This window comes from Periplaneta americana, chromosome 15 (assembly GCF_040183065.1).
Source record: "Periplaneta americana isolate PAMFEO1 chromosome 15, P.americana_PAMFEO1_priV1, whole genome shotgun sequence".
NCBI classification, from domain to species: domain Eukaryota; kingdom Metazoa; phylum Arthropoda; class Insecta; order Blattodea; family Blattidae; genus Periplaneta; species Periplaneta americana.
The window spans coordinates 66,051,851-66,070,014 of record NC_091131.1 but is presented as its reverse complement, the minus strand read 5'-3'; the positions used below and the strand labels follow the sequence as shown (position 1 = coordinate 66,070,014).

At 35.9% G+C, this 18,164-nt stretch overlaps 1 protein-coding gene across 1 annotated transcript; it reads left to right on the top strand.

The window, feature by feature from the left end:
- Positions 1-4,823: 4,823 nt before the first annotated feature.
- Positions 4,824-10,527, top strand: Txl (Thioredoxin-like). The gene is made up of 5 exons (XM_069847497.1): positions 4,824-5,124; positions 5,217-5,373; positions 5,878-5,988; positions 6,068-6,351; positions 8,063-10,527. Exons 1-5 carry the CDS (start codon positions 5,027-5,029, stop codon positions 8,271-8,273), a joined length of 861 nt encoding a protein of 286 aa, XP_069703598.1. The 5' UTR covers positions 4,824-5,026; the 3' UTR covers positions 8,274-10,527.
- The last annotated feature ends 7,637 nt before the right edge of the window (positions 10,528-18,164 follow it).

The window sequence follows — 18,164 nt, the reverse complement described above, 5'->3', positions numbered from 1 at the left end:
GGATAATATTAAAATGGATTTGAGGGAGGTGGGATAAGATGATAGAGACTGGATAAATCTTGCACAGGATAGGGACCGATGGCGAGCTTATGTGAGAGCGGCAATGAACCTTCGGGTTCCTTAAAAGCCATTTGTAAGTAAGTATTATTATTATTATTATTATTATTATTATTATTATTATTATTATTATTATTATTATTACTTACTTACTTACTTACTTACTTATGACTTTTAAGGAATCCGGAGGTTCACTGCCGCCCTCACATAAGCCCGCCATCGGTCCCTATCCTGAGCAATATTAATCCAATTTCTACAATCATGTCCCACCTCCCTCAAATCCATTTTAATATTATCCCCCCATCTATGTCCCTGGCTACCCAAAGGTCTTTTTCCCTCTGGCCTCCCAACTAACACTCTGTATGCGTTTCTGAATACGCCCATAAGTGCTACATGCCCTGCCCATCTCAAACGTCTGGATTTAACGTTCCTAATTATGCAGGTGAAGAATATAATGCGTGCAGTTCTGCGTTGTGTAACTTTCTGCATTCTCCCGTAAGTTCATCAATCTTAGCCCCAAATATTTTCTTAAGCACCTTATTCTCAAACACCCTTAATCTCTGTTCTTCTCTCAAAGAGAGAATCCAAGTTTCACAACCACACAGAACAACCGGTAATGTAACTGTTTTATAAATTCCAACTTTCAGCTTTTTTTGAGAGCAGACTGGATGGTAAAAGCTTCTCAACCGAATAATAACAGGCATTTCCCATTTTTATTCTGCTTTAAGTTCCTCCCGAGTGTCATTTGTTACTGTTACTCCAAGATATTTGAATTTTCCCACCTTTTTAAATTTTCGGGATTTACTTCCAAACCTATCTCTTTATTATTATTATTATTATTATTATTATTATTATTATTATTATTATTATTATTATTATTATTATTATTATTAAGAAGCACGTTTTGCATTCTATTAAAATAATTTATTTTTATCTCTGATTGAGGTTCTGGCTAATATGTACAGATACGCAATTAAAACTTGGAGCAAGTCTTTTGGGAGTTGACCTGTATATAGGCAACAATTTCGCACAACTGTCCACAATAGTATATATACAGGGGCTTTGTTTACTGTACATGCGCAATGTTTTGTAAGCGAAACTTAAATAATAAGAGATCTCTAAATTTTATTTCCGTGTCTGTACATCTATTATCAGGCAATACGCTACATCTCACTTGACTATATGTTTCAGAGGAAGAACAAAATTGTTTCTATAAATATGAAGTCTGATTAGTGTAATAAGTGTAATATGTAACTAATCCGCGATGTATGCAATGGAGGAGGAAAGGAGCTGGCCACCCTACCCCATTACTTCCTGATTTAGTTGCCTCATGAGTGATCCCTTATGGTGTCACTTAGGAGGTTCAGACCTGTCTTCGGACAGTTGACTAAACAACAAAAACAAATTATTCTGTAAATAATGTTTAAAAAATTAGTTAAAATAAAAGAGTTGCTAATGGAACCACGGTTCCGAGGGAACTCTTCAGTGAATATGTCTACTAAACTTAAGATGGGTTTAAGGAATGTGAAAGGACACTATGCATGTTTGTAAAAATGAGTGTACTGTACTGTTTCCATAACGCGGTAAGTGAGTTGGGCGACACTTTCAATGTTTCGTTTTAGAAATTCGGTGTCCATCATTCCACCATGGCTGTCTGTGGATCACTAGAAGAAAAAAATTTGCTTCAGCTATAAAAATTAGTTTCATTTTAACATCTCTTTAGTTAGTGCTTACGCAAGGTCAATATTTTTCTTCCCCTTTTACGACCCTGTCTTTCCGAGTACTCTATTCAACAAAACTCTTCCCCTTTTACGATCATGTATGCTACATAGCGGAGAAGAGATTTTCAATGTAAAGTTACAACGCATTAACTGACCAGTATAACTAAAAACTATCCTCTAAACAAGTCTCCGAACATATTACAGATATTCCTAAATGAAACAACATATTATTTTATTAATTAAAAGGATATAATAAATCACGGATTCCCTGGTAACTGTTGGCGGATCCCTGTTGATTCGCGGAGCACATTCTGGGAACCATTGACATAATGTAATATAATGTATAATATACAGGGTGTAACAGGACCTTACCGACAAATTTTGAGAAATGATAGGTCACACAGAGAGGATCGTTTTTTTGTTAAGAAACGTATGCTCGATGACACGTCCTTAGGAACTATGCATCCAAAAGTTAGATGGTCAGTATTCTTTTTTTACACAAATGAAATTTATTTTTCCACGCATGTTCTGACAATTTACAACAGCTATTAAAATTAAATACCCTGTTACATTTTTGACACCTTAGCAGCATTCAACATACAACTCTGTTAAGCATGTTGTTTTGGATTGTTGAATGGTAAGACGGATTGAAGATGCATCAGACAGACCAATAACAATCTACAGCAGAGTAACAGAGATGATAAGGACTTAAAGCGCACACTTATGCAACATACGTGATGCAGAATGCGCTTCTAAAAAGGATTCATAACTCATGAAGGACGTGTCATCGAGCATATGTTCTTCAACAAAAAGTGACCTTCTCTGTGTGATCTATCATTCCTCAAAGTTTGTCGGTGAGGTCCTGTTACACTCTGTATAATATGATATAATATAATATAATATAATATAATATAATATAATATAATATAATATTTGTGTAGTGTAATATAATGTAATAATATATAAGACAAATCAATATAATATAATATAATATATTACAATATATGTGATACATAATATGTAATATATTACATATCTTAATTATATTATTATATATGATATATAATTAAATAATAAAATACGTATTACAGCTCTCTTATTTTTCATAATATTTTCCATTTTAAATATCAGATGGGAAGCTGGCACTAACGAATTGGAAACCGGCACTGCAGAGGAATCTACATATGTATCCATTCCACCAGAAGAAAGATTCACAGCTGATGGAGCAGGCAATTATTGGTGTATACAAATCTGGCTTTCAGGTAGTAGCTCCCTGTAAAGCAGGTTTGAATAATTTCAAGGAAAAATTGTTCCGGGGCCGGAACAATTTTTCCTTGAAATTATTCAATTATTGGTGTGCTTCAACGCCAGCTTGATCCGATCAAAAGAAGTTAAACAAAGCCTTGAAAGAAAATGAGGGGTTAGATAAGTTTCTAAATTACGTATCATCAAATACATTTCCTGAAAAAGGATACAATAATACTTGCAGTAGGCCTACATTATATAGGATCTATATGACTATAAGATATCGGTAGTGTGTTTATGAAAATATATGTTGGCTAGATTGGAGAATGGGGTGATATCATGTGGTCGATGTATGTGAGAAGGTTAGTGGGTTAGTTGAGGTGATATCTCAGTAACATGAGGTCAACGTATGTGAGAAGGTTAGTGGGTTAGTTGAGTGATATCTCAGTGACATGAGGTCGACGTATGTGAGAAGGTTAGTGGGTTATTGAGGTGATATCTCAGTGAGTTTTATTTACTCGTCGTGTTGGTTTACGTCGGCCATGTTGTGACGTCAGTATTCTGACGTCATCGTTTGTCAAACTTGACGAAAATAAAGGGATATCCTATAATAAAAGAATCCCCATTATATATTTACTCTCTCTTCTTGCAAGAGCTAATACACAAATAACATGTACTTGCAATGCTTCTAATTGAGATATTGCATTTAAAAGTTCATAGCGTCATGCGTGAGACGGTGTTTTTTTGCAAATATCGTGATAAAGCGCTCCAAGCGGTTAGCAACTAGAAACAATAGACTGTCCATGGTCGACTTTGGACTGTGTCGTATTTCTATCGAGTGCTAGCTCGTTGCGTATTTCACATTGATGCTTGTGAAATGTTCGTTATTGGTTGTAATGAAAAATATGTTAATGGCTAAAATATAATAATTGGAATAATAATATGGGACAAGGAAAGTTCTGTCACTTAGGCTGCTAAATTTCCAGAGAAATAAAGGTTAGGTCTACTTTTTTTCAGAGGATATATTTTTAATTGTAGCTATTAATTTTGTTATTATTTTTTATGTTATTCAATACGTATAAAAATTAAGTTTGTTTTAATTAAATTTATTGATCACGTTTTATTTTCAATTCTGGTGGGATTATTATTGCTTAGGCCTACTTTTTTTTTTCAAGGATATGTTTTTAATTATAGCTGTTAATTTTGTTGTTATTTTTATTTGTTGCTTTACTAGAGACTTAGAAAAAGTCTGTTACAATAAAATTTATTGATCACGTTTTATTTCCAATTCTGGTGTGATTATTATTGCCTAACCTCATCCCACTTTGTTAACTACGTAAGCCTACACTACAAATACCGGTACACGTAAGTTACTCCATTAATTCATATTTCCATTATTATTGTTGTAAAGGGAAATGCAAATTAATATTTATTGGTTTCATAGTTAATTATCTCTATAATCTTGAATGAGTGAAGCTATTATAGTAAATTTCAGTTCGTTTTGCACAAACAAAAATAATATTAACTTATTTCTTGCAGGTATCTTCGAGTTTATGGTGGAATTTAATATACTTCATTAAAATAATAAATTAACTTTATGCATTTAATATTTCAATAATGGAAGGAAGATGTTAATTTTTCCAAAAGAACACGACAACGAAAGTGTAACATATTTTGTCGTCTGCTAGGAGAGAGATCTGCGATGATGAGGCGATAGTAGCGATCCTAGTGGTGGGCAACTACCCATGTTTGCATTTTTACTACATATTGAGTTCGCGACTGTATATAGTAGACTGTGGCAACTCTTTGCTGTACATAACGTCTTTGTGCTGTACATGGATTCGAGAATTCTATCGATATATACCGATTATCGACAAGGTACAACACCACGATATCGATACAGCATTACATGCCAGTCATTGTAATACGTTGGGTTGACTGTTGTAATTTATTGTTAATAAAGTAGTGGTTATTGTTTCAAATATATAACATAATTTTCTGTAATGGGTACTGTTCGAGTAATCAATGATGACAGCCATTTTCAAGGAGAAATGTCCTCATCCGGGACAAAATTAGTAGTTGTAGATTATACTGCTAGTTGGTGAGTATGTTTCTGGCTGGTGTTTCATCATTTAAATTTGAGGTTAACAGTGTTATTAATTCGATTTGTTGTTTAACTATCTTCGCAATAAGGTGCGGCCCGTGTCAAAGGATTGCTCCTGTGTTTGAACAACTAGCAAGAAAATATCCTCGTGCTATCTTCCTCAAAGTTGATGTTGACAAGTGTCAAGAAACTGCTGCTGGGCAAGGAGTATCTGCTATGCCTACGTTTATATTTTACAGAAATAAAGTAAGGTTAAACATTTAAGTGTTGTCTTTTATTTAGTAATTAAGTACACATTACAGTAACTTACATATTTCATTGTATTTATGTCAAGTGAATAGTGCAATGGATCAAATTCCATATCGACATCCCCGTGCTTTCTTGCATATGTATTTTTAAAAATGAACACTTTATTATCATTTGACTAGTGACGTGTGATGTTTCGTTAGTTTGAGAAACTAGCGCACGGGAAGTTTAGGTGATTATATTGTATTTTTGGTCGCCTTTTACGAAAATATTAACGTGGCTGACTTAAGTGTAGCATCCTTAAAATAAAACTCAGGCTTACAAAATAATCCCATAAATAAAATCGCCTATTCTTCCTGTGCTCTGGTTTAGCCGATGGTGCAGGTGTGGGTCTTTGTGGAATTTGCTCGCGAAAAGTAATGACCCCTAAATTGTAACGGTGAGTTCTGATTTTATATGTAATAATACACTGTCATAGTCACATACGTTTGTGAATTGTTCCAGACGAAAGTAGACCGAGTCCAAGGTGCAGATCCTACATCACTAGAGAATAAAATCCAGCAGTATTATGGCAGTGAGGATTCGGAGGATGGGGAGAGTTCCGTGCAAGGCCACGTGAGTGCATGTGTTAGTGAGTCTTAGTAGTCGCATTCTGCCTACAGTACTCGCGTAACCTATTGTGTTGCTGTTGCAGATGGACTTGACCACCTTCATCTACAAGCAGCAGTGCGAGTGCCTCAATGAGTCGGACGAACACCCGTTAGCTCACTGTTTGACAAGTGGGGGTGGCTATCTTGAGTCAGACTGTGACGAGCAACTAATTATCTCACTGACTTTCACACAGGCTGTGAAAGTGCATTCTCTCAAGATTAGGGGACCCCAAGACAAGGGCCCCCGCACTATAAAGCTCTTCATCAACCAGCCCCGCACATTGGACTTCGACATGGCAGATTCCTATCAGGCGGTCCAGGAACTCGAGTACGTAGCAATTTAAATACAAAACGAGCGAGCACCCTCTATGATCGCGAATTTACTGTTTTATGTTTTCTAAATATAGAATACCTCACTGATGCAATTGAGAATATTAGAATTAAGCCTACTGGCAGGCCAGTTCATGTTAAATAAGTCTGTTTTGGTGTTCCATATCATTTCGGCAATAGAAAGCAAAGTATGAATGTTAGAAACTGTTATTGGTGTACTTGTACGAGAGAAGTACTAAAGGTAGGCATGATTTATTTACCTCCTTGGCTTCTAGTTGAGTTATACATACTGGCATTGACAACAAAAGAAATATTGACGGTGACACCAATTTAGAACCGAAAGTCCAGTAGCTACTTCGTCTTCAGTCTTCTTGCCTAAAGACTCGTACAACCGCATATGGTATCCTGAGTATGCCATGTTTGCAACTGAATGACTCTTGAAATGCATTCCCTCCAGTTGTATGTTGCAGCATTAATATAATATGAATTCATCTGGCGATCCTCAGAGAATTCTCTTGGACCTTAAATACATTTGTACGAATAGCATTGCATTCAATTCAGATATTTTCCACTAAAAGTTTGTCTTCCTTTGATAGCAGTCTTGTACAGAATTACCCGTTATTGGCCCATATTGTCAATTGCAAGGACAGTATAAAATGCCTCTGCTAGGAAAAACAATTAAATAGCTGGGAATTTACGAGATATCAGAGAACTCCATATTGGAGTGACTACTGTCATTAAAAGACAACTATTTAATATAAACGAAGTCGATAAGGGGTGGTCCTCCAGCTTGGACTAACAACCCATTGACACCGTAAAAAACAGCTTGTTACGAATCCATACAATAAGCCTCGGAATGGGACTGATTCTCTGGCACGACCACAGCAAAGGAATAAAGTTATGAGATTTGGTACATGGAATGTAACTAGTCTTTATAGAACAGGAGGGGTAACATTAGTAGCAAAAGAACTAGCTAGATGTAGAATAGACTTCGTGGGAGTACAAGAGGTTAGGTTAGATGAGAATGGAATATCACAAATAGGAGATTACTTGTTGTATTATGGGGAAGGAAACAATAATCACCGATTAGGAACAGGATTCTTTGTTCATAAAAGAATAAAATCAGCAGTAAACCTTTGGGGAGGCCGAGACGTAGATGGGATGATAATATTAAAATGGATTTGAGGGAGGTAGGATATGATGATAGACTGGATTAATTTGTTCAGGATAGGGACCAATGGCGGGCTTATGTGAGGGCGGGAATGAACCTGCGGGTTCCTTAAAAGCCATTTACAAGTAAGTAAGTAAACAGCATTTGTCTATATCTAATAAATTATTGCACACTTATTCACAGGTCAACACCTCCACTACACATTACTATCCCCTGACTTGCACAAAGCAAACCGACTTTCTCTGCAACTTGTTAAGAGTGCCATTTCAAGGAAATAAAGTGAACTGAATGAGATTCGAACCTGCAGGTTCATGGCTTATTACTCTGCAAAGAAATTTTTATAACATGGTTTTTGTTTGACTCATAAATTAAAGTTGACATTGTTACAAAATTTGGTTGTTGCGGCTGCAGACAGAGGCCAAGTTGCACATTCCTGGATTCTGCTAATCTTGTAGTGTTAAATTAATTTTTTAAATTGGAAGCACTGCTAATAAGGGCCGAGTTAACTCATTCGTATTGATGGCTTGTACTGTTGCAGGTTAACTCCTGAGGATCTTGAAGGTACACCTGTAAACCTACGCTATGTTAAGTTCCAGAATGTCCAAAACATCCAATTGTTCGTAAAGGATAACCACAGTGGCAGTGACACAACGCAAATAGACCACCTTGCTGTTATCGGGTCTCCCATCTCGACCACGAACATGGGCGAGTTCAAGCGTGTTGCTGGCAAGAAGGGGGAGAGTCACTAGGGTCAAGTCTTCCAGACTGTGGAACTGGACATCAGAACAGCAGCCTCACTTTATGTTCTGCCTGCTATCTCTAGCAATTCTATGCCTCCATGTTTCATAGATTCTGACTTTAAATTAAATCAAAATGCAATATTATTGAAGTCTGCGGAATCGTGTTTCATATCTGCCCTTTTTTTCCAAGTCGTAAGTTTTCAGTGAATTCTTTGGGCAAGTGACACAACTGTTACTTAGCAAACTCGGAAGATTTGAAGCTTCAACTGTTTGGTCATTTCAGTAGACACAGATTGATGAAATTATTTCTGGCATGAATCGTCAAATAATTCTGTATTCTGAAGTAGTCAATAAAAGAATTTGAGTCAGATAATCCTGTAAATGAGGAAACACATATTTCAGCATGCCAACCGAATGGTGACAATATGCACTCGAGAATTCAGTGGATTTTGTCAGATATTCATAACACAAAATACTGTGTGGAGTTTCATTACAGTCTACAGACATAGCTGACAACAGCCAGATGGATATGTGCGATATAAAACTGCATCTCTTCATTGCGTCATTTATGATACTCGCCCGTTGGATATTAGGATGTGGTACATCACATAAAATGTATTTGCCTCAATGTTTTGACCATGTTCTAATCTAATGTAATTTTGAAAACATTTTCTCGTTTAATATACCATAGTATCTGTTCTTATTCGAAGGACCTATTTTACTGCAATATATTTTAGGAATCTCAAGACCATCAATTTTCAACATTTCCTGGATTGATTACTATCCGTGGACAAACTTCTTCAGAAGCAGCAGTGGGAAATCAAAGAAATAATAAAACTGCATAAAATATTTAAAGTGCACAGTTTGTTTTCCTGCAAACAACGTATAATGAAAGCAATTATTTATCTGTAGATTTCAATACTTCTTGATAAAGCAGACTGAGCCAGGCGACTTTCAAACTTATTTCATCTTTTGTTTACGAAAATAAACTAGACAAATTCCATTTGTAAATTGTTCCTGCAACAAGTGGGTATCTACTGTTTCCTTCTTTAGAAACTAATAAAATATGCAAGCTGTAGCTGCAGAACATCTCTGCCAAGGTAGTAGTAATAGCTACAGAATTTTTAAAATACGACGTGAACCAAGAAATTGAGCAGTTTTAAATATCAACTTTTTCTGCCTAAGCTCTGTTGGCTTCGACTGTAAACATTCTTGTTCTGTTTAGACTATTATGAGATACTGAAGTCGACCTGGTTGGCAAGTTGGTATAGTGCTGGCCTTCTATGCCCAAGGTTGCGGGTTCGATCCCGGGCCAGGTCGATGGCATTTAAGTGTGCTTAAATGCGACAGGCTCATGTCAGTAGATTTACTGGCATGTAAAAGAACTCCTGCGGGACAAAATTCCGGCACATCCGGCGACGCTGATATAACCTCTGCAGTTGCGAGCGTCGTTAAATGAAACATAACATTTAACATTTGAGATACTGAAGTAGCGCAAATTAATAATAGAAGATGAAATATTTTGTATCTATACCTTACAATAGGAAAAATTAACTTTGTATCAAAGAAATATTAAATCCAATTTTCTGCTTCAGGAAGCAATATTTTTTATCGTCAATTTTTTTTCAGTTCTGCCACTTCTTGTAGGAACCAAAATAAAATTGCTGAAACGTTATCAACACTAAAACTTCAAAACTGAATTTTTAGCTAAAGACAGAACATACAATAACAGACAGTTTTATCCTTTTTATCCTCACTTCTCTGCTAGGATTCTTACCTACGTCACGATATTATCCTCCATCATAACCTAGCTTGCTGATAAGGCACCTTAAGGAGGGTTTGAAGATGGCTGGAAGAAGAAGTAAAAGACATGAAATTAAGTAAACTAATTTAAAGTAATCGCTAATTCATTCTAACAATGTATCACTAAAAACACGTGAAGGATCAGAGGATTTAATACCAAATGAATTACACAACCGTGGACCACCTGATATTGTGCTGCAAAACATACAAGTGGTGGGTGAACCACATGTTGGGAACCATTAATTTAATACCTTGCAAAACCAACCATGCAATGCATCTCCCTGGAAGATGCTTCACTTTATGTTATTGGGTCATATTGGCTTGATTTGAAATATTTAGTATTGTAGACCACCTACCCATGGTGCATTGCAAGAAGTTCAGAATTTTTAAATTTATTGTACATATGGTCATTGTTGCGAGAAGATATGTGGCACAGAATAAAATGCTTTTTAGTGGTTCATATTGGTCATGCTTTATTCTTTTGAGTTTCTGACTTTGAATCTATAACAAGCTCATATTTCCTACATGTAACATTCCTTGTACTTTTTTTTCTATTAGCAGATACTCTACTGTTCGTCATTTCCCCATATGAAACCAGTTGTGGAGACCAATTTACTGACAGAATTGTTTTTATTGGAATGCTACAGGGGAACCAGAGTTCCCAGAGAAAAGCTGTATTACCTGGGCCAGAAAATAAATTGGGCTTACTCTGGAAATTGAATTCAGGACCACACGATTATGATTTCAGCACTATAGATTGGATTCCAGTGGTGGCTCTTCCTTTCACTTTCAATTGATGATTTTATTATTTCCCAATGATGAGTTGGTATGTCTCTTAGTTCTTAGGTAGAAAAGGTTGTATGTGTAAAAATAGTAGAATTTTCTCATGGTTAATATATTATAGGAAGGTGTTCAGGTTCAGTAAATCCATGTCTTACCTTAGAAATTAGAAGAAACTATGTCCAAAATCTTCATTTTGAGAGATGGCGAGATGAATGTTCTACTTCGCATACAGCTTTATGACTTACTTCCCTTGAATGCCGAAATACGAATATATAGGCAACTATCCATCCTGCAATTCGGGAATATCGACATCAAAACAAGTATAAAATACTATATGTGATTCAACCATAACCTGAAAATATGGTGCTTACTTTCTTTTGCCTTCTGAAGCAAGATGTGAACTACTTAAACTAAAAGTTACACAAAAGGTCCGGACCTAGTGCTTTCTATTCACAGTCATCTGGACATCCATATCGACATCTTCAACTCTAATTCCAAGTCCTGCCATCTCAATGCCAGCAGTTCGTTACCTTTAGGCACAGACTCTGTGACTGCCATAAGCTGCGGTCTAAATTTTGTATGCAGTTTTAACAGACACAGCATTTGTAGTGGCCCTGTCTCATGACTTGTGGCTGCATCCAACCACTGTTTGTCCTGCAAAAGCAGCCACTCGTGTCTGTCACGCCTACCCACTACCTGACATAATAATTCATTGCATGTTGTCAAACTCATTCAAAAACACTTAAAAAAAATTTATTTCTGTGTCTCTCTCTAGCTCCTCAAAAAGTGTAGCGAAATGTCTGTGTTCTCTGCAAGTTCTCAATATTGGATGTATAAAAAAACTGTGCTGTCTTTGTTATATTAGTATTGCGATCATATGAGTCCATTTTGCTACTGATGTGTGGTTGGAGAAAATGTCTGTGTAAGTGTGGGCCACTGGTAGTCGTGTTTAGCCACAGGTGGCTGAGAATAAGTGGTTTCATTTGCACCCAGCCTTATCTTGTAGAACTTTGCTGTGATCATGTGCAGTGAGGGAAGTGGGGAAAAAACTAGAGGTGGTATGCTATTTCAAAATTTTCCCCTGGCATACCTCGATTTAAAAAAAAGGCACATACGTGATGTATATAATAAATTGTTTCGGTGCAATCAGTAACGTGAATCTTTGAAGCTTACACAACACATAAATTTCTTAATAAAATAATTTCAAGTTATTTCATTTATTTACTAGATTATTTTTCAATGTCCACTGAGGCTTATAATTTAAAATAATAGCCTACTTGAAATACTACCATTGTAAGCATTCCAGGGGTTGACTTATCAAATAAACGTGTCTAAATACACGTTGAATACAATTCCAGAAGGCTGTGTTTTGGATTTACAAAGCAAATAGATAGTACTCTTTGCTGTGAAGTAATGTATAAATGTTTATGGATCATATTTTTTCAGCGATGGTATGTCATTCTTCACTAACAGTATGTTTTCTGGCCATTGAAACCAGTGGCAGTATTCCATATCGTCGCATACCGTCTCACTTCCCTCAGTGATCATGTGACCTTCGATGTTCCCATTGGTCCGAAGTTCCATAAGTGTCTCGTCTGTTCGCAGGATTTCTTGAGAAACAGTATTCCTGTTACAAAGATTCCTATAAAAACTTCTTGATTAAAATACTCTGATTTTTTGTTTTTATGTGTTCTCGTGGACACCTGGGGTACCAGGACAGAAAAGGTAATGTTTGCAGGGTGATCTATTCCAACACTATAACTTCGTGACTAATAACATGATTGAAATAAATGTGGTCTTGTTTCAATCGGGTATATGACTACAATGCGAGCATGACTTTCAGTTGGCGCCATGCATGTGTGAGTCATGGCAGGGGCCCTGCAGCGACTGGCGGACATTTTGGATGTGAGTAAAAATTTGCGGGCAGTACCAGTATATCTCGTGACTTCAATATGCTAGTGTGCTGATTTTGGTCGCAAATAAAAGATCTCGTCCACATCTGTCGATTTAAATGAGGCATTTTCACGTAAAACCCATTGCCATGGCCTTGACACAGCCACATCCATCTTTTTTTTTTTCTCTCTCTGCTGCATTATCTCAGAACCAATGGCTGATTAAATGGCTTTTTAAATTTGAATGTTAGAGAACATCACTCTCATTGCAAGCACTGTGTTAACAGCAGTATAAATTTACTACAAAGAACACTGTAGTTTCTAGAATGTCTTTTGAAGTTTATAAACACATTACACAACAAGAGCTTAAAGAGTAGCCGAGAGGGAATTAGAAGAATACTGCTAATGTTCCTGAGCAAGTTCTCGTTCACATCTAGTTTCAAGCTCCTTAACAATGTAATCTTTAATGAAGCCATAAGATGTTCATTTGTTGTTCTGAAACGATACTCAGTTTTCACCAACTTCATAAGTGAAAATAGTTGTCCACAGGCATAGGCTATTGTTGCCTTAGAAGAAGACCATCACAACTCAAAAATCTCCGTTTTTTTTTTTATTTTTCCATAAATTTTAACTCCCAAAGATGTAAACTTTTATGTGGAAAACCATCACAAATTAAACTCATTTACTTTCTGCAAAAAATAAAATAATTACATGCTAATAATGAAAGCTTTGCCATTAATTCACCTAAAATGATCACCCAATTATTGGGGAAAGACAGTCATAATACAAAACAGCCTTATAAAAGGAATTTATTATTATCATAATACTCACGGAATAAGGTCTAATACAGTACTGGTACATAGTATTTTCATTTCCTACATAAATCCGTTTTCTAGTATTTACTTTTTGGACTGAGATATCAGGGTTTATGTAATACCTAATTTTTAAAATGCTTCTCCTGAAAATTAACACATTTTGAAATGGGATGGTCTTCTTCCATGTTGAACCATACATAGCAAGTATTGGCAATTTACTTTTAGAGTCGTAGGAATTTGTCACGTGGTAAATGTGTTTAGAATTCCCTTGGGTCAATCTTAAATTTCTATCCTTTAGAATTGTATTACATTGGAGTTCAGCAAGTTCCATCTCGAGCTCCAACAGATCCACAGAATAGGGGATAGAAAAAACAGAAATTGTTTTCCAAATTTGCGAAATTCCTGAATCTGTGCTGAAATTTGTCTCTGTTCCTGCTGTTAAGTCAGAACACATTTTGTCGTATACCATAGCAAGACATTCTTTTACGAACTGGCCATCTGAAAACGACTTTCCATGTTTAGCTATATGTTCTACTACTCTGTAACTCGTCTGGATTTCTCTCACTGTCGCCTGAAAATTTGTGTAACATGTTTGTAAACTCGTCTTCACATCATTACGTATATGAGACAAAAAAAAAAAAAAGCAGCAAATTTTCTTATTCACATCTATCTCCTGGTCAGTTAACTAAACGACATTTCATACAAGTTGAGAGGATGCTAAGGTATTTCTTTCCCCTTCTACTGTCCCTGAGTCTGTCTGTAACAGACCAGTAGCTGTTACCTCTTATACCTGCACCCCCCAAGTTGTACACACAAGAAAATAAAATATTAAATAAAGTACATAAATGGACATAAAATACAGTGACACAGATGTTTGACAGTTACATGTTTGAGTATATTTTAGTGTCGTTCTTTTAATATTTTCAACTAATAATTAATTAAATTAAGGAATGTCAGTTTGTATTATGAAGTCAGGGGGAAGCGACACAGTGCAGATTGTCCCATTGTGTATGCTGTAGAGTAGCAACTAGCGGTGAAGAAAACTTTAACTTCTGCTGTTCAGTAGGTTTTTAATGTGCCAATTGATATAAACAGCAATGAAATGAAATACAAACACTTAGTATAGATTTTCGAAATATAGATTACCGGTAAACCTTTTCAATGATAAGGATTTTCACTAAGTTCAAAGTCAATTAGTCGAACGTTAGTAAGATAGACAGTAGCATCTCCCCCTTCACGGATGGTAAAGAGTGTGAGTAGAGGGGAAAGCCTATCAACCAAACTGAAATGGGGATTAGAAGAATTTTGAATGGGTAAATTATTTTGTTTACGGTTTTTTTTCTGTTTCCTTTTTCTTAAACTAATACCAACACAACAAACGTGCTTAAAGCAGGACTCGATCGAACTCACAACCTTTTGGACCAAGCGGTAAGACATTTCGTGCCTCTACCACTTGTGCAACCCAGGTCAGCTTATTCAGGATAATATATTACAAAACTTTGATTTTACTTTGCAAGATCACAAAGAAGCATTTTTACTTTAAATTTCCCATTCATATATCAAGTTTGTCCACACCTGTGGAGTAACAGCGCGTCTGGCTGTGAAATCAGGTGGCCAGGGTTCGATTCCCAGTCGGGGCAAGTTACCTGGTTGATGTTTTTTCCAGGGTTTTCCCTCAACCCAGTATGAGCAAATGCTGGGTAACTATCGGTGCTGGACCCCGGACTCATTTCACCGGCATTATCACTTTCATCTCATTCAGACGCTAAATAACAAGATGTTGATAAAGCATCGTAAAATAACCTACTAAAAATAAAAATAAATATATATATATATATATATATATATCATGTTCAGCATGTCGCAAAGCAATTACTACTTGATTGCCCATTGTGTTTTTTAAACCCTCTTTTTATGTTACCAATCCTGATTGACTTAGTAACCTGTTAATGAATGTTAATGTTTGTGCAGAAAGGAGAAGCATCAGGAGTCTAATGAAACTGCTTTGTACAAGTGTTAATTCCGTTTATTGCTTGTCAGATATTTCATATTTGTGTACTCTGGTCATAACTTATAAAATTGCAACGATTTCATAGTTCAGACGTATGAATTAAGAATCCATTCTGTTGACAGATGTCTTGACGAATACTAGTCTAGTAACAAAATTACTTAAACTGGAAAAACATCAATCAAGATACATAGTAAAACTCACACAAGTGTCATAAAATAAAAAGTTACAAAATAGCGAATATCAAAGAACTGCCATGCTAAAGAATTTCTTATAAAAAAGTTCATGATATCTGATGTTGCCCAATAAACAGATATAGTGTCACATAGCGTTTAACTTCATTTTTGCTATGTCTGATTCATGACAAAAATACAGTTTTTACATTTTGTATGTTTTTTAATATATACTGTTTTCACAAAGTTTCTCTGCAATTTTGTGGTTCCAAATCAGGTTTGAGATTTTAACATAGTACATCTCAACATAGATACTATCAATAGAAAAGAGGAGGTATGTTCAACCCTTGCTCTGTTCTGAGATGCATGTAAATATGGATAATCACAATTGCATTTATGATACGAGTCTCTTATAAACTTCAGTAATTGGTAACTAATAAAAAATATCTGATCTTGATGCAGCCACACAATAAGTCCAGTGAACAATGAGATGCTGGGATTGATCTTTGCCAGTCCAACTTCCTGGCAGTTTCTCTGTACAGACCCAGAAACAAAATTTGAGCCACCTGAAGTTTCCGAGTTCTAGTTAATAACATATTGTACATGCTCAGTAACCACTAGCACTGAGCATAAGTAGTATGTTATAACTGAAACTTATAAAATTCAGGTAGCCCAAATTTTGTTTCTGGGTCTGTACACTTACTATATATCGGTTAACTTCCTTGGTCTCTTCATTTATCAAACCATTGAACGTCTCCATATGGGGTTATGCCAAGCCTGTTATTTACCAATCACCAATTATTAATAGTGATGATCTAAAGATTCGTATGTTGGAAATGATCATGAATATTCAAGAGGGTTTTACAGTAAAGACACACTTGTCTAACTCCTTGTAATAAAACATGCCTCTCTCAAACCCAGAAAAACTTTGTGAGCTGATAGTATTTCAAATGGAACGTCAAACAAAAGTTTCAATTTCATGCAATTGACTTCAAACAATATAAGCTATACCTAATCATTACAAAAGAAAGATAACAAAATTAGGTTCTACACATTCTGAATATTATTATGGTACACTAGATTAATGATAGACAATTCTAGAACATGTAGACTAAAGTATAATTACGTCATAACATTTCAATCATATATTAGTCACGATATCAATGACAGTCAAAATTAATGCAGCACCTTGAGTTATGTACTGGTGAGGCAATGTATCCTTAGAAAACTCATGCACACGATGGCATTCTATGATGGAAATCCTGAATAAGTCACTTCGTTTATAAGAAGAAACTACATTGCACACTACACTCGAAAATCATCTATTGATCAGCATCATGTTTCTCATGTTAAAGTGTCAGGATTGTTTAAATAACTCCACTCTTTTTGATGCTATAAAAACTATTTTCAGAACACAGGAAGGGTGATAGTAGGAAGAAGAATAAAATGCATAAGATTTGCTGATGATATGGTGGTGTTAGCAGAAGAGAAGATGATACTAAATGACAGCTGTGAGAAGTATGGGATAAAGATAAATGCAAACAAGACAAAGACCATTGTTATATAAAGAAAGTTAAAGAAGGTAAACTTGCAAATTCGAAATGAGGCAGTAGAGCAAGTGGACAGCTTCAGATACTTGGGGTATGCTATAAGCAGTAACATGAGCTGGAAGCAAGTCAAAAGAAGGATAGCAATGGCAAAGGAAGCTTTTAATAGAAAAGGAACATCTTCTGCGGAGCCCTGAAAAAAGAATTGAGGAAGAGACTAGAGAAGTGCTTTGTCTAAAGTGTGGCATTGTATGGGAGCAGAAACATGGACAGTATGGCAAAGCAAAAAACGACTAGAAGCATTTGAAATGTGGATATGCAGAAGAATGGAGCGTGTGAAATGGACAGACAAAATAAGAAAAGAAACTGTAATAGAAAGAGTAATTGAGGAAAGAATTATACTGAAAGTGATCAGGAAGAGAAAATGAGATTGGCTAGACACTAGTTAAGAAGAAACTACCTACTGAAGAATGCAATGGAAGGAATGGTGAATGGAGGAAAAGTGTGGAGCAGAAGAAGATATCAGATGATACACGACATTAAGATATTATGGATCATATGTGGAGACTAAGAGCAAGGCATAAAATAGGAAAGATTTGAGAATGCTGGGTTTGAAGTGAAAGATCTCCCCTTGGGCAAAAAACACTGAATGAATGAATGAATGAATACTGATATAGTATTCAAAATACGTGAGCTGTAAATGAGATAATGACAACATTATCAGGAATGGAACCATGGCGTTAGTTGGTACCAATGTCGAGTGCCGGAAGCAGTCAGTACGGCGAGAGGTGATGTTGCTATGCATCATTGAAGCTAAGAGCATTGCTTGTACCGCCCTAAAGAATGTTTACAGAACTTGAACAGCGATCATGGATAAAA